Source organism: Anomaloglossus baeobatrachus, chromosome 4, assembly GCF_048569485.1.
Source record: "Anomaloglossus baeobatrachus isolate aAnoBae1 chromosome 4, aAnoBae1.hap1, whole genome shotgun sequence".
Classification (NCBI taxonomy): Eukaryota; Metazoa; Chordata; class Amphibia; order Anura; family Aromobatidae; genus Anomaloglossus; species Anomaloglossus baeobatrachus.
In genome coordinates this window covers 652,975,053-653,002,090 of record NC_134356.1, presented here as the reverse complement: position 1 = coordinate 653,002,090, position 27,038 = coordinate 652,975,053, and the positions used below count along the sequence as shown (strand labels likewise).

Sequence of the window (27,038 nt, the reverse complement as noted above, 5' to 3'; positions counted from 1 at the left end):
CGCTCCTTCCAGCAGGAACCAGACAGGGCTGCGGATGGAGACCGGTCTTCTGCAAGCAGAGAGGACCGTGACGGCTCCCACTTCAACCCAGAGCCTCTCAGAGGATGTGAAGGAGCGCGGCATGTGAAGGCTCCAGCCTTGTAAAGTCAACCTTAACAGCACCGCCGACACAGTGGGGTGAGAAGGGACATGCCGGGAGTCCAGACTGGACCCGCTTTTCTTCCAAATCTTTAAAATCAAAAAATAAAAATGAAAAAATCAGAGAATGCAAGTGTGTGTGACCTCCTGAAACACAAAGCATTGAACTGGTTAGATTGTCATCCAGGGGGTGTATATAGCCCGGAGGGAGGAGCTACACGTTTGAGTGTAGTACTTTGTGTGTCCTCCAGAGGCAGAAGCTATACACCCATGGTCTGGGTCTCCCATAAGGAACGATGAAGAAATAGTAATAGTAATAAATGACATAAAATTATATACATACATACATACATACATACATACATACATACATACATACATACCACACACACACACATATACATACACACACACACACACACTATATTATATATATATTGTATTACACACATTAATTTTTATATTATGTATACAATATATTTACACACACTTTATATATATTACACACACACTTAATAAATATATTCATATACTCTATATACTGTATATATACATACACACACTTTATATATCTATTTTTTTACACACACATTACACACACACACACACACACACACTATATATATTTTACACACACACACGTTTATTACACAGATATATATATTACACACACATACCGTATATTATATATTTCATATTTCACATACATATATACATGTATATTTATTACACATACAGATATATATATCTATATATATAATTGCCTTATTCTGTCTGTCTTGCTCCAAACTTCTGTCCTTACCGCGACAAGCGTCTCATTGGCCGCTCGCCTCGCCTCCGCCCCCCGCACGGATTGGCCGCTCGCCTCGGCTCCGACCCTCCGCACGGATTGGCCGCTCGCCCAGGCTCCGCCCTCCACACGGATTGGCCTCTCGCCCCGGCCCCCTGCACGCATTGGCAACTCGGCCACGCCCCGCCCCCCCTCACGCATTGCACGCTCGTTCTGGCCCCGCCCCCCGCACGCATTCCCCGAACCAATACGGAGCCAACATCAGCGTACGCCGCCAACCCAGCCGACACATACCCTCGCATTGCTGGGGTTGCCGGCGTACGCTGGTGTGGGCTCCCGTGCAAGCGGGGGGCGGGGTACGCTGGTAACCATGGTACACCGAGTAATATTGTGTAGCATGGTTACCAGCGTACACGGCTCCCAGGTGAGCGCATCAAGGTCCTGCAGCGGCGGAACACACACACATGCATAAGAACAGACACACACACACACATCAGATCGCATCCACATACTCACAACATCCCGTGATATCGCTTGCTTCTCGGCGGCGATACTGTGCAGTGACCTTCCAGGACCTGCCGGAGGATCACATGGCCGGAAGCATGTGGTATCTCCGGATGTTGTGATTGTGTGAGCGCGTATGTGCGATATCGTCAGTGTGTGTGTGTGAGTGTATGCGATCGGATGTGTGTGAGTGTGTTCTGATGTGTGAGTGTGTGTTTTAGTGAGTGTATACGATCGGATCTGTGAGTGTCGGCAGAGGAGCACGGCGTGCAGCACAGCTGCTGGGACCGCCCACCGGTGGGCACAGGGAGAAGTGGGGTGTGTGTGTGTATGCGATCAGATGTGTGCGTGTATACTGTTTGATGTGTGACTGTGGAGCACGATGGGGAGTGCGCAGCATGGGGGATGGAGCACGATGGGGAGTGCGCAGCATGGGGGATGGAGCACGATGGGGAGTGCGCAGCATGGGGGATGGAGCACGATGGAGGGTGCGCAGCATGGGGGATGGAGCACAATGGGGAGTGCGCAGCATGGAGGATGGAGCACGATGGGGGGTGCGCAGCATGGGGGATGGAGCACGATGGGGGGTGCGCAGCATGGGGGATGGAGCACGATGGGGAGTGCGCAGCATGGGGGATGGAGCACGTTTGGGGGTGCGCAGCATGGGGGATGGAACATGATGGGGAGTGCGCAGCATGGGGGATGGAGCACGATGGGGGGGTGCACACCTCCCCCTAAAACACACACACACACACACACCGCCACACACGAACTGCACAACACACCACACACCACACACACACTGGGAACCACAAACACCGCCCTACACAGACACCCACACACAAACAACGCCGCACACACAAATATACGCACATACCGCACAACACACACATTGCACAAAACATACCTCCCCCAAAACACACACACACACACACACACACACACACCCCTCACACCCACACAAACCGTGCAACACACACACAACGCTACAGACACACAGCGCTCCACAAATAACGCAACACACAAACACCACTCTCACCCCCGCCACACCCAGACAAGACCCAGAACATGTACAGCGCCCTACACAAACACTTGGCAACTACACACAACAACATACATATATAACAAAAATCATACATTAACTACACAATACGTAAATTCTAGAATACCCGATGGATAGAATTGGGCCACCTTCTACACCTTCTAGTATATATTATATATATATATATATATATATATATATATATATATATATATATATATATATATATATATATATATATATATATATATATATATATATACACACACACACTATATTATATATATATTGTATTAATTTTATATTATGTATACAATATATTTACACACACTTAATATATTCATATACTCTATATGCTGTATATATACATACACATACTTTATCTATCTATTTTTTTACACACACATTACACACACACACTATATATTTTACACACACACACACACGTTTATTACACAGATATATAAATTACACACAGATACCGTATAATATATATATATATATATATATATATATATATATATATATATATATATATATATATATTTCACATACATATATACATGTATATTTATTACACACATACACACCTACATTCACAAAAAAAGTAGACTCTTGCACTACATAACTGTTCATGATATTGTGACGACGTGCAGATTTTGTAGTGTATTTGTCCATGTTACTTGCGAATTAACTAAAAATGCCTCCTGTGCAATTTTCACAAACAAAAATATTTCGCCCAACGTGGGGCTCGAACCCACGACCCTGAGATTAAGAGTCTCATGCTCTACCGACTGAGCTAGCCGGGCTGGTGCCCATCATCAGCGCCCGCATCCTACACCGAACTAGAACTAAGAAATCAAAGAAGTGAAGAAAACTCACCTTCTATCCAGACATATGCGGCAGCAGCAATGGCGAACACCAGGAGGAAGAGGATGAAGATGAAGGTCTCTAGATTGTTGGCTGTGACGCGTTTGACTCCAAACAAGATCGTGCGGAGGAGTTTTCCCTGGTAGAGCATTACAAATGTAAGTAGTTAGTTGTGGCATTGACCAGGTTAAAAAAAAATGGTCAATGCTGTGGATGAGGAATTGAGCAGGGAGATCATTAGACCCCATTGGAAGGGGACTTTGGTCGCCCACAGTCATCACAGCTGGGGTCTCAATTTTTGGCACAAGAGCTCCAATAAGACCAAAATCATAATTTCTGAAACAATTGTGAATTTTTTCTCTATGCGAAACACTGATGAAATGCAGCAGACTATTGGGAATGGTCTCAATGCAAAATCTTACATTGAATAAGTGGGCTACGATGTACACAGTGTATGGAGCAGGAACATCACAGCGCCATCCTCAGTGTAGTGTCCGTTCTTTGGTTCTGCAGCGAAGATGACAATTTAATAGGAGCTGAGCTGAAATCCTGAGAATGGCCACTACATGGTGTATGGAACCATGCTTTTCTGACTCCATACACTCCGTACACCTGACTGCCAGACGATCTGGAGGTGTCGGACCCCCACATACTGATAGTCATGGATGACTCCCTTTAACTTCTGAAGGCTTCCTGTGGTGATAATCCATCATGGGGATATTTTTGTCCAATGACAGATTATCACGACATCCGGACCACTGGGTGCATGTTGCTGTGTTTCGGCCCTTACAAATCTACGACAATGTTGTAGCAAATGGAAACAGCTAGATAAAATGCTGTAAGAGGAAACAACTCACCTGTGATGTGTTGAATCCTGTCCTCAGGACGTAGGCCACGCAACCGTTATCCAGCGCTGAGGACACAAAGGAAAATGAATGAGATTGGTGGCAAGAACCTGAGTGGATGCCCCCAAGAAATGCAACTGGTTAATCCCAATATCCCCAGTAACAAAGCAGGGAAGTAGTTAATACTAGAGTTGGTGTGTGATGCCATCATTGCTATATGGCGTCACACCATGTCGGCCAATCAAAATAGGAGCGGCAGATACCATCAGGTTCTTAGGGCTCCTGCCCGGGGACCATGCAGTATTGACCAGGCCCTGCTTCTTAGAGCTCCTAACCAGCCGCCATGGAGTATTGACCAGGCCCTGCTTCTTAGAGCTCCTAACCAGCCGCCGTGGAGTATTGACCAGGCCCTGCTTCTTAGAGCTCCTAACCAGCGGCCGTGGAGTATTGACCAGGCCCTGCTTCTTAGGGCTCCTGCCCAGCGGCCGCAGGGACCAGGCCCTGCTTCTTAGAGCTCGTACCCAGCAGCCGCGGAGTATTAACCAGGCTCCGCGAATCTATTTGCACCAACTCTAGTTCATACCAACTTGTTTTGGTGGTTTTGGGCAATGAACAGGAGTCATGCCAAGATCCCTGGTGGTCTAAAGCACTAAAGAGATTAAATACAGCAACCCTTGGGATCACCTGATCACCTTAAAGGGAACCAAATCACCAGGATTTTCGTATATAAAGGTAAAGCCCATGCTATACTGGCACTATCCGGCGATGTTTAGGATTTGAAATCCAAAAAAGTAAAGTTAAAAAAAATCGGCAGCTGCTTGAGTGGCAGTTGCAATGGAGCAGATAATATATTCATAGTTATCCCCTCCCTCTGTTAGAATTAGCATAAGTATTATACAAACAACTCACTATCTCTTGCAGGACCTGTGTGAGGTCATACCCATGTGACCTGATATCAGCTTTGTTGGCTGAGGCTCCGCCTCTTCTGGTCACATGGGTATGACTTCACACAGGTCCTTTCTAGTGAAAAAATAAGTCGATTGTATAATGTTTATGCTAATTCTAACAGGGGGAGGGAATAACTATGAATATATTATCTGCTCCAGTGCAACTGTCACTCAACAAGCTGCTGATTTTATAAACTTTACTTTGTTGGATTTCAAAACCTATATATCCGAGGTGACCACTACAGGTATGTATAGAATCAGCCTGATAGTGCCAGTATAGCACTGGCTTTAGCTTACATACGAAAATCATGGTGATTGGTTCCCTTTCAGCTCTGGAACCGTTCAATAATCCACCAATGAGCAACGATTTGAGATGTATCCATCTGATAATCTGCCCCTCCCCATCGTGGCTCATGAAGTGGGTCCCTCAGCAAAGCCCTCCCTCCACTCCAATGCATCCATACTCACGCTTCAGGCCGCTGGTGGCCTTCTGAGGAGGAGTGTGCTGGACGACCTTTGTGCCCCCGAATATGACATGTAACCTGGAATCAGCGTTCAAATCTAGAACATGTTTTGGGTCCAAGTCTTCTATGGGCTCCTGCGGAAAGAAACACGACGGCTTCATCTCTGCAGAACAGCACAGATGTCTACAGGCTTCTCCTACCAAAATCACCAGAGCTTAGCGGCTCTGAGTAGCTCGTGCAGCAGGGCTCCTGATCACAGCGATTGGCTACAGTGCTGTCGACATGAGGTGACTGCTGCAGCCAATTGATGGAGACTGGGGCAGCGTTATAGACTTAGTACTGGACCCATGGAGGACCGCTGTGGAGCACACAAGGATCTGCTGGGAGCGTCCACTGTGGATCCCAGGAGGACATTGGAGCGACACAGATGTTAAGGGTCTGCTAAGTATGATTCTTCTGGGGGGGAGGGGATTGGTAACTGCATCTTTTGGAGGGGGTGTTATACTTATTCCAACCAATGTTTCCCGAAAAATAAGCCTTACCCTGAAAATAAGTCCTAGCGCATTTTTCAGGGGGCAAAAAAAAGAGAATTTTGTTTACTTACCGTAAATTCTTTTTCTTATAGTTCCGTATTGGGAGACCCAGACCATGGGTGTATAGCTTCTGCCTCCGGAGGACACACAAAGTACTACACTAAAAAGTGTAGCTCCTCCCTCCTAGCATATACACCCCCTGGATAACCAAATATAGCCAGTTTAGTGCAAAAGCTGAAGGAGGACATCCACCCACAAGTAGAGATGGAGCAAAACCCGGAACAACCGGAACCTCTGTCTACAACAACAGCCGGTGAAAACACACGGAACAAGAAAACTGCCAACAGGCAACAGGGAGGGAGCTGGGTCTCCCATGTCGGAACTATAAGAAAAAGAATGTACGGTAAGTAAACAAAATTCTCTTTTTCTTCATCGTTCCTTATGGGAGACCCAGACCATGGGACGTTCCAAAGCAGTCCATGGGTGGGAATAAACAGAAAAACTGAGAAGTAGGCGAAACCTAACTTCACAAATGGGCGACAGCCGCCTGAAGGATGCGTCTGCCCAAGCTCGCATCTGCCGAAGCATGAGCATGCACTTGGTAGTGCTTCGAAAAGGTATGCAGACTAGTCCAAGTGGCAGTCTGACAGACCTGCTGAGCCATAGCCTGGTGCCTGAAAACCGAAGAGGCACCGACAGCTCTGGTCAAGTGTGCCTTGATCCCTGGCGGGAGAGGCACTTGAGTACACTGGTAGGTATCGGAAATGGCCGACCTAATCCAACGAGCTAGGGTCGGCTTAGATGCCGAGAGGCCCTTACGCTGACCAGTGGTTAGCACAAAAAGAGAGGTGCACCGCCTAAGAACAGCGGTGCGAGACACATAGATCCGGAGCGCCCGCACCAGATCCAGAGTATGCAACGCCTTTTCAAAGCGATGAACAGGAGCCGGACAAAAGGAAGGCAGGGAAATGTCCCGGTTAAGGTGGAAGCAGAAACCACCTTAGGGAGAAAGTCCGGAGTTGGACGGAGAACCACCTTGTCTTGATGAAAAACCAAAAAAGGTGACTCCGAAGAGAGTGCAGCCAAATCAGAGACTCTCTTGAGGGAAGTTATGGCCACTAGAAAGACCACTTTCTGTGAAAGACAAGACAACGAAACCTCCCTAAGAGGCTTAAAGGGGGGTTTCCGGAAGCCGTGAGGACCGGATTAAGGTCCCAGGGCTCCAAAGGCCGCCGGTAAGGCGGAATGATGTGAGATGCGCCCTGCATGAAGGAGCGCACCTGAGCCAGCCGGGCGATACGCCGCTGGAACAACACTGACAGAGCCGAGACCTGTCCCTTGAGGGAATTGAGGGATAGTCCTAGCTGCAGACCAGACTGTAGAAGGGACAGGAGGGTCGGCAAGGCAAAAAGGCCAAGAAGCATGGCCGGAAGAATGACACCAGGACAGGAAAATTCTCCAGGTCCTGTGATAGATTTTTGCCAAGGGATACTTCCGAGCCCGAGTCATAGTGGAGATGACTTCAGGAGGGATACCAGAAGTCGTCAAGATCCAGGACTCAAGAGCCACGCCGTCAATCTGAGAGCCGCAGGATTCTGGCGGAAAGGCGGACCTTGTGAGAGAAGGTCTGGACAGTCCGGGAGATGCCATGGCACCTCTACGGACAGATGGAGCAGGTCAGGGTACCAAGCTCGCCTGGGTCAGTCTGGAGCAATGAGAATCACCCGACGGCCCTCCATTCTGATCTTGCGCAGGATTCTGGGCAAGAGCTAGAGGGTGAAACACGTAAGACAGACGAAGCTGGGACCAATCTTGAACCAGTGCGTCTGCTGCAAAAGCCTGAGGATCGTGGAGCGAAGATCCACGTCCGGAGTGCCCCACTTGCGGCAGATTGACCGAAACACTGCCGGATGCAGAGCCCACTCGCCGCTGTCCACGGTTTGACGGCTGAGATAATCTGCCTCCCAGTTTTCCACGTCTGGGATGTGGACTGCGGATATGGTGGACTTGGAGTCCTCCGTCCACTGAAGGATGCGTTGAACCTCCAACATTGCCAGGCGGCTGAGTGTCCCGCCCTGGTGGTTGATGTAGGCAAATGCTGTCGCGTTGTCTGACTGGACTCGAATGTGCCTGGCCGCCAACAGGTGGTGAAAGGCTAAGAGAGCTAGAAGCACAGCTCTGATTTCCAGCACATTGATCGAGAGGGGTGATTCGGACGGAGTCGTAGTGCCCTGCGCTCCATGGTGGAGATATACTGCTCCCCAGCCGGATAGACTGGCATCCGTGGTGAGGATCACCCGGGACGGGGCCAGGAAGAAGCATCCCTGAAGAGAGAGGGGCCGAAGCCACCACTGAAAAGAGCCCCTGGTCTGTGGCGAAGCCACCAACCCGTGGAAGGAGGAAGTCCGCTTGTTCCAACAGCGGAAAATGTCCAGCTGCAGAGGACGCAGATGGAACTGGGCAAGGGAACAGCCTCCATTGACGCCACCATCTGACCCAGCACCTGCATTAGGTGCCTGATGGAACGACGTCGGGGCCTCAGCAAAGAGCGCACCGCCAGAGGAGGGACTGCTGTTTGACTAAGGGCAGCTTCACAAATGCCGGCAGAGTCTCGAATTGCGTCCCTGGGTACGTGAGCTTCTGGGTCGGAGTCAGAGTGGACTTGGACAGAATGACAAGCCACCCGAATTGGCTAGAGTGGCGAGAGTGAGCGAGGCACTCCGCTAACAGTCTGCACTGGATGAAGCCCTGACTAGAAGGTCGTCCAGGACAAAAGGATCACTGCCAACCCCTGGAGGTGCAGGACCGCAATCACTGCTGCCATGACCTTGAGAATACTCGAGGGGCCGTGGCTAACCCCAAGGGAAGAGCCACGAATTGGAAATGTTCCACTCCGATTGCAAAACGTAGCCAACGCTGGTGTGAAACGGCGATTGGCACATGCAGATAGGCATCTTTGATGTCGATGGATGCTAGGAAATCTCCTTGGGTCATTGACTGATCGCAGAGACTCCATGCGAAAATGCCGCACCTGAACATGCTTGTTGAGAAGCTTGAGATCCAGGTCGGAAGGCACCGTCCTTCTCGGGGACTAGGAAGAGATTTGAGTAGAAATCTCAGAACCGTTCCCAGTCGGGAACCGGTACAATTACTCCATTGGCCTGCAAGAATGCCACGGCCTGTGAGAAGGCGGCGGCCTTGGAGCAGGGGGGAGTTGACAGAAAAGAAGGGAATTTTGTTTACTTACCGTAAATTCCTTTTCTTCTAGCTCCTATTGGGAGACCCAGACAATTGGGTGTATAGCTTCTGCCTCCGGAGGCCACACAAAGTATTACACTTTAAAAAGTGTAACCCCTCCCCTCTGCCTATACACCCTCCCGTGCATCACGGGCTCCTCAGTTTTGGTGCAAAAGCAGGAAGGAGGAAACTTATAAATTGGTCTAAGGTAAATTCAATCCGAAGGATGTTCGGAGAACTGAAACCATGAACCAAAAGAACAATTCAACATGAACAACATGTGTACACAAAAGAACAACCAGCCCGAAGGGAACAGGGGCGGGTGCTGGGTCTCCCAATAGGAGCTAGAAGAAAAAGAATTTACGGTAAGTAAACAAAATTCCCTTCTTCTTTGTCGCTCCATTGGGAGACCCAGACAATTGGGACGTCCAAAAGCAGTCCCTGGGTGGGTAAAAGAATACCTCGATAAAAAGAGCCGAAAAACGTCTCCCTCTTACAGGTGGGCGACCGCCGCCTGAAGGACTCGCCTACCTAGGCTGGCATCTGCCGACGCATAGGCATGCACCTGATAGTGTTTCGTGAAAGTATGCAGACTCGACCAGGTAGCCGCCTGACACACCTGCTGAGCCGTAGCCTGGTGCCGCAATGCCCAGGATGCACCCACGGCTCTGGTAAAATGGGCCTTCAGCCCTGAAGGAATCGGAAGCCCAGAAGAACGGTAGGCTTCAAGAATCGGTTCCTTGATCCACCGAGCCAAGGTTGACTTGGAAGCCTGTGACCCCTTACGCTGGCCAGCGACAAGGACAAAGAGCCCATCCGAACGGCGCAGGGGCGCCGTGCGAGAAATGTAGAACCGGAGTGCTCTCACGAGATCTAACAAGTGCAAATCCTTTTCACATTGGTGAACTGGATGAGGGCAAAAGGAAGGTAAGGAGATATCCTGATTGAGATGAAAAGGGGATACCACCTTAGGGAGAAATTCCGGGACCGGACGCAGAACCACCTTATTCTGGTGAAACACCAGGAAGGGGGCTTTGCATGACAGCGCTGCTAGCTCAGACACTCTCCGAAGTGAAGTGACTGCCACTAGGAAGGCCACCTTCTGCGAAAGGCGTGATAGAGATAACCCTGAGGACGCTAGGAGCCAGGACTCAATGGCCACACAGTCAGGTTGAGGGCCGCAGAATTCAGATGGAAAAATGGCCCTTGAGACAGCAAGTCTGGTCGGTCTGGGAGTGCCCACGGTTGACCCACCGTGAGGTGCCACAGATCCGGGTACCACAACCTCCTCGGCTAGTCTGGAGCGACGAGGATGGCGTGGCGGCAGTCGGACCTGATCTTGCGCAACACTCTGGGCAGCAGTGCCAGAGGAGGAAATACATAAGGCAGTCGAAAATGCGACCAATCCTGAACTAATGCGTCCGCCGCCAGAGCTCTGTGATCTTGAGACCGTGCCATGAATGCCGGGACTTTGTTGTTGTGCCGAGACGCCATGAGGTCGACGTCTGGCGTTCCCCAGCGGCAACAGATCTCTTGAAACACGTCCGGGTGAAGAGACCATTCCCCTGCGTCCATGCCCTGGCGACTGAGAAAGTCTGCTTCCCAGTTTTCTACGCCCGGGATGTGAACTGCGGAGATGGTGGAGGCTGTGGCTTCCGCCCACAGCAGAATCCGCCGAACTTCTTGGAAGGCCTGACGACTGCGTGTGCCGCCCTGGTGGTTGATGTACGCGACCGCCGTGGCGTTGTCCGACTGTATGCGGATCTGTCTGCCCTCCAGCCACCGATGGAACGCCTTTAGGGCTAGATACACTGCCCTTATCTCCAGAACATTGATCTGAAGGGAGGACTCTGTCGGAGTCCAGGTTCCCTGAGCCCTGTGGTGGAGGAAGACCGCTCCCCACCCTGACAGACTCGCGTCCGTCGTGACCACAGCCCAGGATGGGGGCAGGAATGATTTTCCCTTCGACAAGGAAGTGGGAAGAAGCCACCCCTGAAGAGAGGTTTTGGCTGCCAGTGAAAGAGAGACGTTCCTGTCTAGGGACGTCGACCTCCTGTCCCATTTGCGGAGAATGTCCCATTGAAGTGGACGCAGATGAAACTGCGCAAAGGGAACTGCCTCCATTGCTGCCACCATCTTCCCTAGGAAGTGCATGAGGCGCCTCAAGGGGTGTGACTGGGTCCGAAGGAGAGAGTGCACCCCTGTCTGTAGCGAACGCTGTTTGTCCAGCGGAAGCTTCACTATCGCTGAGAGAGTATGAAACTCCATCCCGAGGTAAGTCAGTGATTGGGTCGGTGTCAATTTTGACTTTGGGAAATTGATGATCCACCCGAACCTCTGGAGAGTCTCCAGAGCAATGGTCAGGCTGTGTTGACATGCCACCTGAGAGGGGGCCTTGACCAGGAGATCGTCTAAGTAAGGGATCACCGAGTGGCCCTGAGAGTGTAGGACCGCCACCACGGATGCCATGATCTTGGTGAAGACCCGTGGGGCTGTCGCGAGGCCGAAAGGCAGTGCCACAAACTGAAGGTGTTCGTCCCCGATGGCGAAACGCAGGAAGCGTTGATGCTCTGGTGCAATCGGCACATGGAGATAAGCATCCTTGATGTCGATTGAGGCTAGGAAGTCTCCTTGGGACATCGAGGCGATGACAGAACGGAGAGATTCCATCCGGAACCGTCTGGTTCTCACGTGTCTGTTGAGCAGTTTGAGGTCCAGAACGGGGCGGAATGATCCGTCCTTTTTTGGCACCACGAACAAGTTGGAGTAAAAACCGCGACCACGTTCTTGAATGGGAACGGGAATCACAACTCCTTCTGCCTTCAGAGTGTTCACCGCCTGAAAAAGTGCATCGGCTCGCTTGGGGGGCGGAGATGTTCTGAAGAAACGAGTCGGAGGACGAGAGCTGAGCTCTATCCTGTAACCGTGCGACAGAATGTCTCTCACCCATCGGTCTTGGACATGTGGCCACCAGGCGTCGCAAAAGCGGGAGAGCCTGCCACCGACCGAGGATGCGGTTTGGGGAGGCCGAAAGTCATGAGGAGGCCGCCTTGGAGGCGGTTCCTCCGGCGGTCTTTGGAGGACGTGACTTAGACCGCCATGCAGAAGAGTTCCTCTGGCCCTTCTCTGACCTGTTGGACGTGGAGGATTGGGACCTGGCTGAGGGCCGAAAGGACCGAAACCTCGATTGAATTTTTCGTTGCTGAGGTTTGTTTGGTTTGGACTGGGGTAAGGACGAGTCCTTACCCTTGGATTGTTTAATAATTTCATCCAATTGCTCGCCAAACAAACGGTCGCCAGAAAATGGCAAACCGGTTAAGAACTTCTTGGAAGCAGAGTCTGCCTTCCATTCGCGTAGCCACATGGCCCTGCGGACTGCCACCGAATTGGCGGACGCTACCGCTGTACGGCTCGCTGAGTCCAGGACGGCGTTCATGGCGTAGGACGAAAAGGCCGACGCCTGAGAAGTCAAAGACACAACTTGCGGAGCAGAGGTACGTGTGACTGCATTAATCTCAGACAGACAAGCTGAGATAGCTTGGAGTGCCCACACGGCTGCAAAGGCCGGAGCAAACGACGCACCTATGGCTTCATAGATGGATTTCATCAGGAGCTCTATTTGCCTGTCAGTGGCATCCTTGAGCGATGAACCATCTGCCACTGATACTACGGATCTAGCCGCCAGTCTAGAGACTGGAGGATCCACCTTGGGACACTGAGCCCAACCCTTAACTACGTCAGGGGGGAAGGGGTAACGTGTGTCATTAAGGCGCTTAGTAAAGCGCTTGTCCGGAAATGCTCTGTGCTTCTGGACAGCATCTCTGAAGTTAGAGTGATCGAAAAACGCACTCCGTGTACGTTTGGGAAACCTAAACTGGTGTTTCTCCTGCTGTGAAGCCGACTCCTCTATAGGTGGAGTTGGGGGAGAAAGATCTAGCACCTGGTTGATGGACGCTATAAGGTCATTTACTATGGCGTCCCCTTCAGGTGTATCAAGATTGAGAGCAACGTCAGGATCAGAGCCCTGAGCTGCGACCTCCGCCTCATCCTCCAGAGAGTCCTCATGCTGCGACCCCGAACAGCGTGATGAAGACGGGGAAGGTTCCCAGCGAGCCCGCTTAGCCGGTCTGGGACTGCGGTCCGTGTCGGAGTCCTCCCCGTGGGACCTAGGTGTCACCCCAGGAGCACTCTGCTGCACCGACCGAGAGGGGCCTGGGGGCGATGAACTCACAGTGCCGGGGCCTGTGTGACCGATCTGGACTGCAAGGCTTCTAGTATCTTAGCAGACCATCTGTCCATAGACTGAGCCATGGATTGTGAAAGCGACTCAGAGAGTTTCTCAGCCAAAACTGCAAACTCTGTCCCTGCCACCTTGCTCTTTGCGGACGACATGCTGTAGTCTCCTCTGAGAGTGATCACTGAGGGTATATAGCCAAAAGCAAAACAATGCGGCCGAACAGAGAAAATGTATACAAATATAAATATAAAATATATATATATATATATATACACACTTCGGCACCCAAGGGGGGCCAGCACCGGGTAACCGGTGTGGCTTACCGACCGCCCAAAGCGGTTGTGTGTCCACCAGATTCCCTGCCTGGGCCTCCCAGAGCTGTAGAGCTCGTTCTGAAATCCTCCACCGGCAGAAGTGATTGTAAATATGGCTGCCAGAGTTCTCAGGGGAGGAGGGAGCCGTGGGCGTGACTAATAAAGTGCGGGAATCTGGTGCCCCACAGTGCTCAGTGAGGGGGGAGGAGAACACCTAAGTATGCTCCAGCCCTCACTGCCGACGTCCAGTCGACCGTCCCGCCCTTACCCCTGACTGGCAGGCCCGGGGGCGGGAGTTATGGTACTAGGCCGCAGAAGCCGGGGACTAAATTTAATAACGCGGCCGGCAAACAGGCGCGGTCGGCGCGGTAGTCCCGGTCGTCACAAAAAAACAGCAGCCGCTGCAGCGTCTGTAACACAGGCGCTCCATGCACCGTCCCCAAGGGGACACAGAGTACCTTATAGATGCAGGGCCTGTCCCTGATGATATCCAGTCTCCTGTCCGTCAGATTCCCCCAGGGGCTGCGGAGGGAGCCCGGTCCCAGTGAATGGTGACCGGTTAGGATCCCACTTCTCCCAGAGCCTCTAAGGGATGGGGAAGGAAAAACGGCATGTGGCTCCAGCCTTTGTACCCGCAATGGGTACCTCAACCTTAACAGCACCGCCGACTTAGTGGGGTGAGAAGGGAGCATGCCGGGGGCCCTGTTAGGGCCCTCTTTTCTTCCATCCGATACAATCAGCAGCTGCTGCTGACGCTGACTAAAATGGGAGCTTGAGTGAATGTGTGCCTCCTTCAACACAAAGCATAAAACTGAGGAGCCCGTGATGCACGGGAGGGTGTATAGGCAGAGGGGAGGGGTTACACTTTTTAAAGTGTAATACTTTGTGTGGCCTCCGGAGGCAGAAGCTATACACCCAATTGTCTGAGTCTCCCAATGGAGCGACAAAGAAAATCTGTTTGGCGGGCTGGATAGAACTCTATCCTGTAGCCGTGGGAGATAATATCCCGCACCCACTGATCGGAGACGTGTTGAAACCACACGTCGCCAAAGTGGGAGAGCCTGCCACCGACCAAGGACGTTGCTGGCACGGCCAGATAGTCAGGAGGAGGCTGCCTTAGTGGCAGCAGCTCCTGCGGTCTTCTGAGGACGCGGCTTTGTGCGCCAATTGGGTTTACAGTCCTTGGCTGAGTTAGTGGACGAGGCCGAGGGCTTAGAGGACGACCAGTTGGAGGAACGAAAGGAACGAAACCTCAACTGGTTCCTGCCCTGGACAGGTTTCCTGGTTTTGGTTTGTGGCATGAAGTACTCTTCCTGCCAAAAGCTTCCTTAATAATTTCATCCAGTTGTTCACCGAATAGTCTGGTCCCAGCAAAAGGGAGCCCAGCAAGGAACTTCTTTAGAAGCATCTGCCTTCCACTCTCGAAGCCACAGGAGCCTGCGGATAGCGAGGGAATTAGCCGAGGCCACCGCAGTGCGGTGAGAGTCTCCAGCATGGCAGACATGGCATAGGATGAAAAGACTGAAGCCTGGAAGTTAAGGCAACCATTTCGGGCATAGAGTCCCTGGTGAGGGAATGCATCTCATCTAGAGAAGCAGAGATGGCTTTGAGAGCCCGCACTGCTGCAAAAGATGGGGAGAACGAGGCCCCTGCCGCCTCATATACAGATTTGGCCAGAAGGTCAACCTGGCAGACAGTGGAATCCTTAAGAGAGGTGCCATCAGCCACTGATACAACTGTCCGGGCTGAGAGTCTAGACACCGGAGGGTCCACCTTTGGTGAATGAGCCCACTCCTTGACCACTTCTGGTGGAAAGGGAAAACGGTCATCAGAACCACGCTTTGGGAAGCGTTTGTCAGGGCAGGCCCTGGGCTTGGTCACAGTGGCCTGAAAACTGGAGTGGTTAAGGAACACACTCCTTGTTCTCTTAAGCAAGGTAAACTGGTGCTTTTTTGCCAGAGAGGGTTGCTCCTCTGATACTGGCGGATTGAGCTCCACTACAGAATTAATGTACGCAATCGAAACACTAATATCTGCGTCACCCTCGGACAGATCAATGGGGGACATGGAGGTAGCGTCCGAGCCCCCAGTAAAGGGATCCTCCTCGTCCTGCGAGTCAGCTCGTGAATCAGAGCCGCGGGACGAGGAAGGAGAGGGGACCCTGCGTCTCCTTTGAGGAGGACGGGGTCTGAGACCAGAAGAAGAATCCTCTGTGGGCCTTGCTGAGCGAGCCGTAGCAGCAGAGGCGCCCTGAGAAGGGGGCTAATGCATGCTCAGCAGAGTCCGGGACAGCTGTCCCATGGAGAGAAGGATTCTACCCAAGCCGGGGGTTCAGCCACTGGAGCCGGAGCAGCCGGAGGGACCACTGCGGATGAGACTCCAGGCTGAGGCACCACCATGTTAGAGCAGGAATCACAATGTGGTTATGTGCTCGGTACAGGCAGAACGAGCCTACATGCAGTGCATATTGAGTGCAGCCTTGCAGCCTTACTTCTCGTGTGAGACATGCTGCTGAAGAGGGGGCTCTGAGCCAGAATGACCCCCAGCAGAGTATATAAGCAGTATATAAGCAGGTCCACAACCGGAGGTTGTGGCTTGCCAGACCGTTTGACATTGTCTCTGTGCCCTCCAGATCCCACAGCCCGGACCCCCAGAGAGATGCTGCAGTCAGCGCCGATCGCTGTGCAGACATGGCATAAGAACGCTGAAAAAATGGCGCCGGAGCGAGGAGAAGGGGCGGGCCCTATTCTAAGAGCGGGATCCGGAGGGCCAAGGAGATATACAGGGGAGGGAATCTTTCCTCAGAGAGGAGTGTCTCTCCCCTGTGCTGAACAGCCGCTGGGCGGAGCCGCACTGTCCCTCTGTATGACTGACATGCAGGGGCAGTGAAATCGAAACTAGGCCTCAGGCGAAGCCGGGGCCTAGATTTAACAATGCGGCCGGCAAACAGGCACCATCGGCGCGGTTCTCGGGTGAAAAACAGAGAACCGGCCGGGAATGTCAGAATACATACACAGCACACTCTCCCCCACATTAAAGTACAAGGGACCCCCTGAAAATAACGTCTCAGATACTTAGCTCTTGAGACGCAGGGCCAGGTCCCTGAGGGATGAGTGCTCCGTCCGGCAGGATCCTGAAAGGGCTGCGGATGGAGACCGGTCTCCTGCCAGGCAGGGAGAACCGTGCTGGCTCCCACTTCAAGCCAGAGCCCGAGGGATGGTGAAGGAGCGCGGCATGTAAGGCTCCAGCCCTGAAATCAACCTTAACAACACCGCCGACACAGTGGGGTGAGAAGGGACATGCCGGGAGTCCAGGGTTGGACCCGCTTTTCTTCAAACTCTTTTCCAAAAATCAAAATCAGATGAGAATGCATGTGTGGATGTGTGCCTCCTGAACACAAAGCATTGAACTGGCTATATTTGGTTATCCAGGGGGTGTATATGCTAGGAGGGAGGAGCTACACTTTTTAGTGTAGTACTTTGTGTGTCCTCCGGAGGCAGAAGCTATACACCCATGGTCTGGGTCTCCCATAAGGAACGATGAAGAAAGAGAATTTTGTTACTTACCGTAAGAAGGGAATTTTGTTTACTTACCGTAAATTCCTTTTCTTCTAGCTCCTATTGGGAGACCCAGACAATTGGGTGTATAGCTTCTGCCTCCGGAGGCCACACAAAGTATTACACTTTAAAAAGTGTAACCCCTCCCCTCTGCCTATACACCCTCCCGTGGATCACAGGCTCCTCAGTTTTGGTGCAAAAGCAGGAAGGAGAAAACTTATAAATTGGTCTAAGGTAAATTCAATCCGAAGGATGTTCGGAGAACTGAAAACCATGAACCAAAAGAACAATTCAACATGAACAACATGTGTACACAAAAGAACAACCAGCCCGAAGGGAACAGGGGCGGGTGCTGGGTCTCCCAATAGGAGCTAGAAGAAAAGGAATTTACGGTAAGTAAACAAAATTCCCTTCTTCTTTGTCGCTCCATTGGGAGACCCAGACAATTGGGACGTCCAAGAGCAGTCCCTGGGTGGGTAAAAGAATACCTCAATAAAAAGAGCCGAAACGGCCCCCTCTTACAGGTGGGCAACCGCCGCCTGAAGGACTCGCCTACCTAGACTGGCGTCTGCCGAAGCATAGGTATGCACTTGATAGTGTTTCGTGAAAGTGTGCAGACTAGACCACGTAGCTGCCTGACACACCTGCTGAGCCGTAGCCCGGTGCCGCAATGCCCAGGACGCACCCACGGCTCTGGTAGAATGGGCTTTCAGCCCTGAAGGAAGCGGAAGCCCAGAAGAACGGTAGGCTTCGAGAATCGGTTCCTTGATCCACCGAGCCAAGGTTGACTTGGAAGCCTGCGAACCCTTACGCTGGCCAGCGACAAGGACAAAGAGCGCATCTGAACGACGCAGGGGCGCCGTGCGAGACACGTAGAGTCGGAGTGCTCTCACCAGATCTAATGAGTGCAAATCCTTTTCACATTGGTGAATTGGATTAGGGCAAAATGAAGGCAAGGAGATATCCTGATTGAGATGAAAAGGAGATACCACCTTAGGGAGAAAATCCGGGACCGGACGCAGAACCACCTTATCCTGGTGAAACACCAGGAAGGGGGCTTTGCATGACAGCGCTGCAAGCTCAGACACTCTCCGGAGTGATGTAACTGCCACTAGAAAGGCCACCTTCTGCGAAAGACGTGATAAAGAGACATCCCGCAGCGGCTCGAAAGGTGGTTTCTGAAGAGCCGTTAGCACCCTGTTAAGATCCCAGGGTTCCAGCGGACGCTTGTAAGGTGGGACTATGTGGCAAACTCCCTGCAGGAACGTGCGGACCTGCGGAAGCCTGGCTAGGCGCTTTTGAAAAAATACGGAGAGCGCCGATACTTGGCCCTTGAGAGAGCTGAGTGACAAACCCTTGTCCATTCCGGATTGAAGGAATGAAAGAAAAGTGGGTAAGGCAAACGGCCATGGAGGAAAAACGTTATCAGAGCACCAGGATAAGAAGATTTGCCAAGACCTGTAATAGATCTTGGCGGACGTTGGCTTCCTGGCCTGTCTCATGGTGGCAATGACATCCTGAGATAACCCTGAAGACGCTAGGAGCCAGGACTCAATGGCCACACAGTCAGGTTGAGGGCCACAGAATTCAAATGGAAAAACGGGCCTTGTGACAGCAAGTCTGGGCGGTCTGGAAGCGCCCACGGTTGACCCACCGTGAGATGCCACAGATCCGGGTACCACGACCGCCTCGGCCAGTCTGGAGCGACGAGAATGGCGCGACGGCAGTCGGACCTGATCTTGCGTAACACTCTGGGCAGCATCGCCAGAGGAGGAAACACATAAGGCAGTCGAAACTGCGACCAATCCTGAACTAACGCGTCCGCCGCCAGAGCTCTGTGATCCTGAGACCGTGCCATGAATGCCGGGACTTTGTTGTTGTGCCGTGACGCCATGAGATCGACGTCCGGCGTTCCCCAGCGGCGACAGATCTCTCGAAACACTTCTGGGTGCAGAGACCATTCCCCCGCATCCATGCCCTGACGACTGAGAAAATCTGCTTCCCAGTTTTCTACGCCCGGGATGTGAACTGCGGAGATGGTGGAGGCTGTGGCTTCCACCCACTGCAGAATCCGCCGGACTTCCTGGAAGGCTTGACGACTGCGAGTGCCGCCTTGGTGGTTGATGTATGCGACGGCAGTGGCGTTGTCCGACTGGATACGGATCTGCCTGCCCTCCAGCCACCGATGGAAAGCCAATAGGGCTAGATACACTGCCCTTATCTCCAGAACATTGATCTGAAGGGAAGATTCTATCGGAGTCCAGGTTCCCTGAGCCCTGTGGTGGAGAAAAACCGCTCCCCACCCTGACAGGCTCGCGTCCGTGGTGACCACAGCCCAGGTTGGGGGTAGGAAGGATTTTCCCTGCGATAGAGAATTGGGAAGGAGCCTCCACTGAAGAGACGTCTTGGTTGCAAGGGAAAGAGAGACGTTCCTGTCGAGGGAAGCCGACCTCCTGTCCCATTTGCGGAGAATGTCCCATTGGAGTGGCCGCAGATGGAATTGCGCGAACGGCACTGCCTCCATCGCTGCCACCATCTTCCCCAGGAAGTGCATGAGGCGCCTTAAGGGGTGTGACTGACCCCGAAGAAGTGATTGCACCCCTGCCTGCAGAGAAAGCTGTTTGTCCCGCGGTAGCTTGACTACCGCTGACTGTGTATGAAACTCCATCCCGAGGTAAGTTAGTGATTGGGTCGGTGTCAACTTGGATTTCGGGAAGTTGATGATCCAAACGAACTGCTGGAGAGTCGCCAGAGCGACGGTAAGGCTGTGTTGACACGCCACCCGAGAAGGGGCCCTGACTAGGAGATCGTCTAAGTAGGGAATCACCGAGTGGCCCTGAGAGTGTAGGACCGCCACAACGGATGCCATGACTTTGGTGAAAACCCATGGGGCTGTCGCCAGGCCGAAAAGCAATGCCACGAACTGAAGGTGTTCGTCCCCGATGGCGAAACGCAAGAAGCGTTGATGTTCGGGTGCGATCGGCACGTGGAGATAAGCATCCTTGATGTCGATCGATGCTAGGAAGTCTCCTTGTGACATCGAGGCGATGACCGAGCGGAGAGATTCCATCCGAAACCGTCTGGTTCTCACATGTCTGTTGAGTAGTTTGAGGTCCAGAACGGGACAGAATGATCCGTCCTTTTTTGGCACCACGAACAAGTTGGAGTAAAAGCCGCGACCACGTTTCTGAAGGGGAACGGGGATCACAACTCCTTCTGTCTTCAGAGCGTCCACTGCCTGAAAAAGTGCGTCGGCCTGAGCGGGGGGCGGAGAGGTTCTGAAGAAACGAGCCGCAGGACGAGAGCTGAACTCTATCCTGTAACCGTGAGACAGAATGTCTCTCACCCATCGGTCTTGAACATGTGGCCACCAGGCGTCTCCAAAGCGGGAGAGCCTGCCACCGACCGAGGATGCGGCTAGGGGATGCCGAGAGTCATGAGGAGGCCGCCTTGGAGGCAGTGCCTCCTGCGGCCTTTTGGGGGCGTGACTTGGACCGCCACGCATAGGAGTTCCTCTGGACTTTCTCCGGCCTGCTGGACGAAGAGGATTGGGGCTTGGCGGAGGGACGAAAGGACCGAAACCTCGATTGTATTTTCCGTTGCGGAGGTCTCTTAGGTTTCGACTGGGGTAAGGAGGAGTCCTTTCCCTTGGATTCCTTAATAATCTCATCCAATCGTTCGCCAAACAAGCGGTCGCCAGAAAACGGCAAACCGGTTAAGAACCTCTTGGAGGCCGAGTCTGCCTTCTATTCGCGCAGCCACATGGCCCTGCGGACTGCCACAGAGTTAGCGGATGCTACAGCTGTACGGCTAGCAGAGTCTAGGACTGCGTTCATGGCGTAGGAAGAAAAAGCTGACGCTTGAGAAGTCAAAGACGCAACTTGAGGAGCAGAATTACGTGTGACAGCATTAATCTCAGCCAGACAAGCTGAGATAGCTTGGAGTGCCCACACGGCTGCAAAGGCCGGGGCAAAAGACGCGCCCGTGGCCTCATATATGGACTTCACCAGGAGCTCTATCTGCCTGTCAGTGGCATCCTTTAGCGATGAGCCATCTGCAACCGATACCACAGATCTAGCCGCAAATCTAGAGACTGGAGGATCCACCTTGGGACATTGAGCCCAACCCTTAACGACTTCAGAGGGGAAGGGGTAACGCGTGTCAGTGAGGCGCTTAGTAAAGCGCTTGTCCGGAACTGCTCTGGGCTTCTGGACAGCATCTCTGAAGTTAGAGTGATCGAAAAACGCACTACGTGTACGTTTGGGGAACCGAAACTGGTGTTTCTCCTGCTGAGATGCCGACTCCTCTACAGTAGGAGGCGGGGGAGAGAGATCCAACACCTGGTTGATGGACGAGATAAGATCATTCACTAAGGCGTCCCCTTCAGGTGTATCAAGGTTAAGGGCGACGTCAGGGTCAGAGCCCTGAGCTGCGACGTCCACCTCGTCCTCCAGAGAGTCCTCAAGCTGGGAACCCGAGCAGCGTGAAGAAGTCGGGGAAGATTCCCAGCGAGCCCGCTTAGCCTGTCTAGGACTGTGGTCCGGGCAGGAGTCCTCCACGTGAGACCTAGGGCCCAACCTGGGAGCGCTGCGGCGCGGACCGAGAGGGGCCTGGAGGCGACGATCCAACAGGGGCCGGGGCCTGTGTAAGGACCGGTCTGGACTGCAAAGCTTCTAGCAGCTTGGCAGACCATTTGTCCATAGACTGAGCCATGGATTGTGAAAGTGACTCAGAGTTTCTCAGCAAAAGAGGCGAACTGTGTCCCTGCCGCCTGGACAGGGTGAGCAGGGGGGTCTACATGAGCCGAGGGGCCCACTAGTGACCGAGGCTGCGGCTGAGCAAGCGAAACAGGGGTCGAGCATTGCTCACAGTGAGGGTAGGTGGAACCCGCAGGTAACATAGCCCCACAAGAGGTACAGGCCGCAAAAAAAAAACAGAAATATATATATATATAAATACGTATCTATTCCGGCACCCTAGGGGGACCAGCACCGGGTGACCGGTGTGGCTTACCGACCGCTAACAAGCGGAGTGTGTGTCCTCCAGATTCCCTGCCTTAGGTCCCCCGGAGCTGCAGAGCTCTTCACTGAGAATCCTCCACCGTCAGAATGCCAAAAAATGGCTGCCGGAGCTCTCAGGGAAGGAGTGGAGCCGTGGGCGGCGCCAGGAAAGTGCGGGAATCTGGGGTCCCCACAGTGATCAGTGAGGGGGGAGGAAACATGCAGGATGCTCCGGCCCTCACATCTGACGTCAGGTCGGCAGTCCCGCCCTTACCCCTGACAGGCAGGCCCGGGGGCGGGATTTTTGCGACTAGGCCGCGATGAAGCCGGGGACTAAATTTGAGACCGCGCCCGACAAGCAGGCACGGTCGGCGCGGAAGTCCGCCGGCCTTCTCAATTCAGCAGCTGCCGCAGCGTCCGGGAAGAAGGTGCGCTCCCTGCACAGTCCCCAATGGGGACACAGAGTACCTTAGAGTTGCAGGGCCCGGTCCCTGAGGTTGAATAGACTCCGGTCCGGAAGATTCCCACAGGGGCTGCGGAGGGAGCACGGTCCCAGTAAATGGATGACCGGTCAGGATCCCACTTCTCCCAGAGCCGCTAAGGGATGGTGAAAGAGACGGCATGAGGCTCCGGCCTTTGTACCCGCAATGGGTACTTCAACCTTAACAACACCGCCGACGTAGTGGGGTGAGAAGGGAACATGCCGGGGGCCCCGTGGGGGCCCTCTTTTCTTCCAACCGACATAACCAATATGAGAATGCATGAGTGGATGTGTGCCTCCTTCCACACAAAGCATAAAACTGAGGAGCCCGTGATCCACGGGAGGGTGTATAGGCAGAGGGGAGGGGTTACACTTTTTAAAGTGTAATACTTTGTGTGGCCTCCGGAGGCAGAAGCTATACACCCAATTGTCTAGGTCTCCCAATGGAGCGACAAAGAAATTATTTTTTTTATAGTTCCGTATTGGGAGACCCAGACCATGGGTGTTTAGCTTCTGCCTCCGGAGGACACACAAAGTACTACACTTAAAAGTGTAGCTCCTCCCTCTGAGCTTATACACCCCCTGGTAGCCAGTCCCAGCCAGTTTAGGGCAAAAGCTGAAGGAGAATAGCCACCCACAAGTAGAACCGAGTAAGAACCGGAACAACCGGAGACTCTGTCCACGACAACAGCCGGTGATAACACACGGAACAAGAAAATTGCCAACAGGCAACAGGGAGGGAGCTGGGTCTCCCAATACGGAACTATAAGAAAAAGAATTTACGGTAAGTAACAAAATTCTCTTTTTTTTATCGTTCCTTTGGGAGACCCAGACCATGGGACGTTCCAAAGCTGTCCCTGGGTGGGAATAAACAGAAAAAACTAAGAAGTAGGCGGAGCCTAATTTCACAAGTGGGCGACAGCCGCCTGAAGGATGCGTCTGCCCAAGCTCGCATCTGCCGAAGCATGAGCATGCACTTGGTAGTGCTTCGAAAAGGTATGCAGGCTAGTCCAAGTGGCAGCCTGACAGACTTGTTGAGCCGTAGCCTGGTGCCTGAAAGCCCAAGAGGCACCGACAGCTCTGGTCGAGTGTGCTTTGATCCCCAGCGGGGGAGGCACCTGAGTACTCTGGTAGGCGTCCGAAATGGTCGATCTAATCCAACGGGCCAAGGTCGGCTTAGAAGCAGAGAGACCCTTGCGCCGCCCTGTGGTTAGCACAAAAAGAGAGGTGCACCGCCTAAGCGCAGCGGTGCGAGACACATAAATCCGGAGAGCACGCACCAGATCTAGAGTATGCAGCGCTTTCTCAAAGCGATGAACAGGGGCCGGACAGAAGGAAGGCAAGGAAATATCCTGGTTAAGGTGGAAGGGAGAGACCACCTAAGGAAGAAAGTCCGGGGTCGGACGGAGAACTACCTTGTCTTGGTGAAAAACCAAAAAAGGTGACTCCGAGGAGAGCGCAGCCAAATCAGAGACTCTCCTGAGAGAAGTTATGGCAACTAGAAAGGCCACCTTTTGAGAAAGACGATACAAAGAAACCTCCATAACGGGCTCGAAAGAGGGTTTCTGCAATACCGTGAGGACCAAGTTAAGGTCCCAGGGATCCAAGGGCCGCCGGTAAGGCGGAATGATGTGAGACGCACCTTGCATGAAGGTGCGGACCTGAGCCAGCCGGGCGAGACGCCGCTGGAACAGCACTGATAGAGCTGAGACTTGTTCCTTGAGAGAGTTGAGGGACAGTCCTAGCTGCAGACCGGACTGTAAAAAAGACAGAAGGGTCGGCAACGAGAATGGCCAAGGAGAATGGCCGGAAGAGCGACACCAGGACAGGAAAATTTTCCAAGTCCTGTGATAGATCTTGACGGAGGAAGACTTACGCGCCCGAGTCATAGTGGAGATGACTTCAGGAGGAATACCAGAAGCCGTCAAAATCCAGGACTCAAGAGCCACGCCGTGAATTTGAGTGCCGCAGAATTCGGGCGGAAAAACGGACCTTGCGAGAGCAGGTCTGGACGGTCCAGAAGATGCCACGGCATCTCCACGGACAGTTGGAGCAGGTCCGGATACCAAGCTCGCCTGGGCCAGTCCGGAGCAATGAGGATGACTCGACGGCCCTCCATTCTGATCTTGCGCAGGACTCTGGGCAAGAGAGCTAGAGGGGGAAACACGTAGGACAGACGAAACTGGGACCAGTCTTGAACCAGAGCGTCCGCGGCGAAGGCCTGAGGATCGTGGGAACGAGCCACGTAAACCGGAACCTTGTTGTTGTGACGGGATGCCATTAGGTCCACGTCCGGAGTGCCCCACTTGCGGCAGATTGACTGAAACACTGCCGGGTGCAGGGACCACTCGCCACCGTCCACGGATTGACGGCTGAGATAATCTGCCTCCCAGTTTTCTACGCCAGGGATGTGGACTGCGGATATGGTGGACTTGGAGTCCTCCGCCCATTGAAGAATGCATTGGACCTCCAACATTGCCAGGCGGCTGTGTGTCCCGCCTTGGTGATTGATGTAGGCAACCGCTGTCGCGTTGTCTGACTGGACTCGAATGTGCCTGCCCGCCAACAGGTGCTGAAAGGCTAGAAGAGCTAGAAGCACAGCTCTGGTTTCCAGCACATTGATTGAAAGGGCTGACTCGGACGGAGTCCAAGTGCCCTGTGCTCTGTGGTGGAGATGTACCGCTCCCCAGCCGGATAGGCTGGCATCCGTGGTGAGAATCACCCAGGACAGAGTCAGGAAGGAGCGCCCTTGGGACAGGGAGAGGGGTCGAAGCCACCACTGAAGAGAGCTCCTGGTCCGTGGCGACAGAGCCACTAACCTCTGTAAGGAGGAAGACCGCTTGTCCCAACAGCGGAGAATGTCCAGCTGCAGAGGACGCAGATGGAACTGGGCAAAGGGAACCGCCTCCATGGAGGCCACCATTTGACCCAGCACCTGCATCAGGCGCCTGAGGGAATAACGGCGGGGCCTCAGGAGAGAGTGCACCGCTAGCCGGAGAGACTGCTTTTTGATTAAGGGCAACTTCACAAGTGCCGGCAAAGTCTCGACCTGCATCCCTAGGTACGTGAGACTCTGGGTCGGAGTCAGAGTGGATTTGGGAAGATTGACAATCCACCCGAATTGGGCTAGGGTGGCGAGAGTGAGCGAAACACTCCGCTGACAGTCTGCGCTGGATGTACCCTTGACCAGAAGGTCGTCCAGATAAGGAAGCACTGCTAACCCCTGGAGGTGCAGGACCGCAATCACTGCCGCCATGACCTTGGTGAATACCCGAGGGGCCGTGGCTAACCCGAAGGGGAGAGCCATGAATTGGAAATGATCCTCTCCTATCGCAAAACGTAACCAACGCTGATGTGACACTGCGATTGGCACATGTAGATAGGCATCTCTGATGTCGATGGACGCAAGGAACTCCCCTTGGGTCATTGAGGCAATGACTGATCGCAGAGACTCCATGCGAAAATGCCGCACCCGGACATGCTTGTTGAGAAGCTTGAGATCCAGGATGGGCCGGAAGGTACCGTCCTTTTTTGGAACTAGGAAGAGATTTGAGTAAAAACCTCTGAACTGTTCCTGAGCGGGAACTGGGACAATCACTCCGTTTGCCTGCAAGGACGCCACGGCCTGCGAGAAGGCGGCGGCCTTGGAGCAGGGGGGAGTTGAGAGAAAAAAATATGTTTGGAGGGCTGGAAGAGAAATCTATCCTGTAGCCGTGAGATATGATGTCTCTCACCCACTGATCGGACACTTGCTTTAACCAAGCGTCGCCAAAGTGGGAGAGCCTGCCACCGACTAAGGACGTGGCTGGAGCGGGCCGAGAGTCACGAGGAAGCTGCCTTAGTGGCAGAACCTCCTGCGGTCTTCTGCGGACGCGCTTTTGGGCGCCAGTTGGATTTCTGATCCTTGGCTGAGTTAGCGGACGAGGCGGAAGGCTTAGAGGATGACCAGTTGGAGGAACGAAAGGAACGAAACCTCGATTGATTCCTACCCTGGGCGGGTTTCCTGGTCTTGGTTTGTGGCATGGAAGTACTCTTCCCGTCAGTAGCTTCTTTAATGATTTCATCCAGCTGTTCACCAA

General features: G+C 52.9%; 1 protein-coding gene and 1 non-coding gene across 2 annotated transcripts in view; both read right to left on the bottom strand.

The window, feature by feature from the left end:
* ATP13A1 (ATPase 13A1) overlaps window positions 1-27,038 on the bottom strand; it is a 186,602-nt gene that overhangs the window by 143,430 nt on the left and 16,134 nt on the right. Inside the window, exons 8-10 of the mRNA XM_075346481.1 lie at window positions 5,605-5,734; window positions 4,202-4,257; window positions 3,357-3,483 (exon numbers count right to left, since the gene is read on the bottom strand). Of these exons, the coding sequence (XP_075202596.1) occupies window positions 3,357-3,483; window positions 4,202-4,257; window positions 5,605-5,734 (313 nt within the window). The remainder of the gene's footprint in view (window positions 1-3,356; window positions 3,484-4,201; window positions 4,258-5,604; window positions 5,735-27,038) is intronic.
* Window positions 3,211-3,283, bottom strand: TRNAK-CUU (transfer RNA lysine (anticodon CUU)). Its single transcript has one exon. It is a non-coding gene; the product is annotated as a tRNA-Lys (tRNA).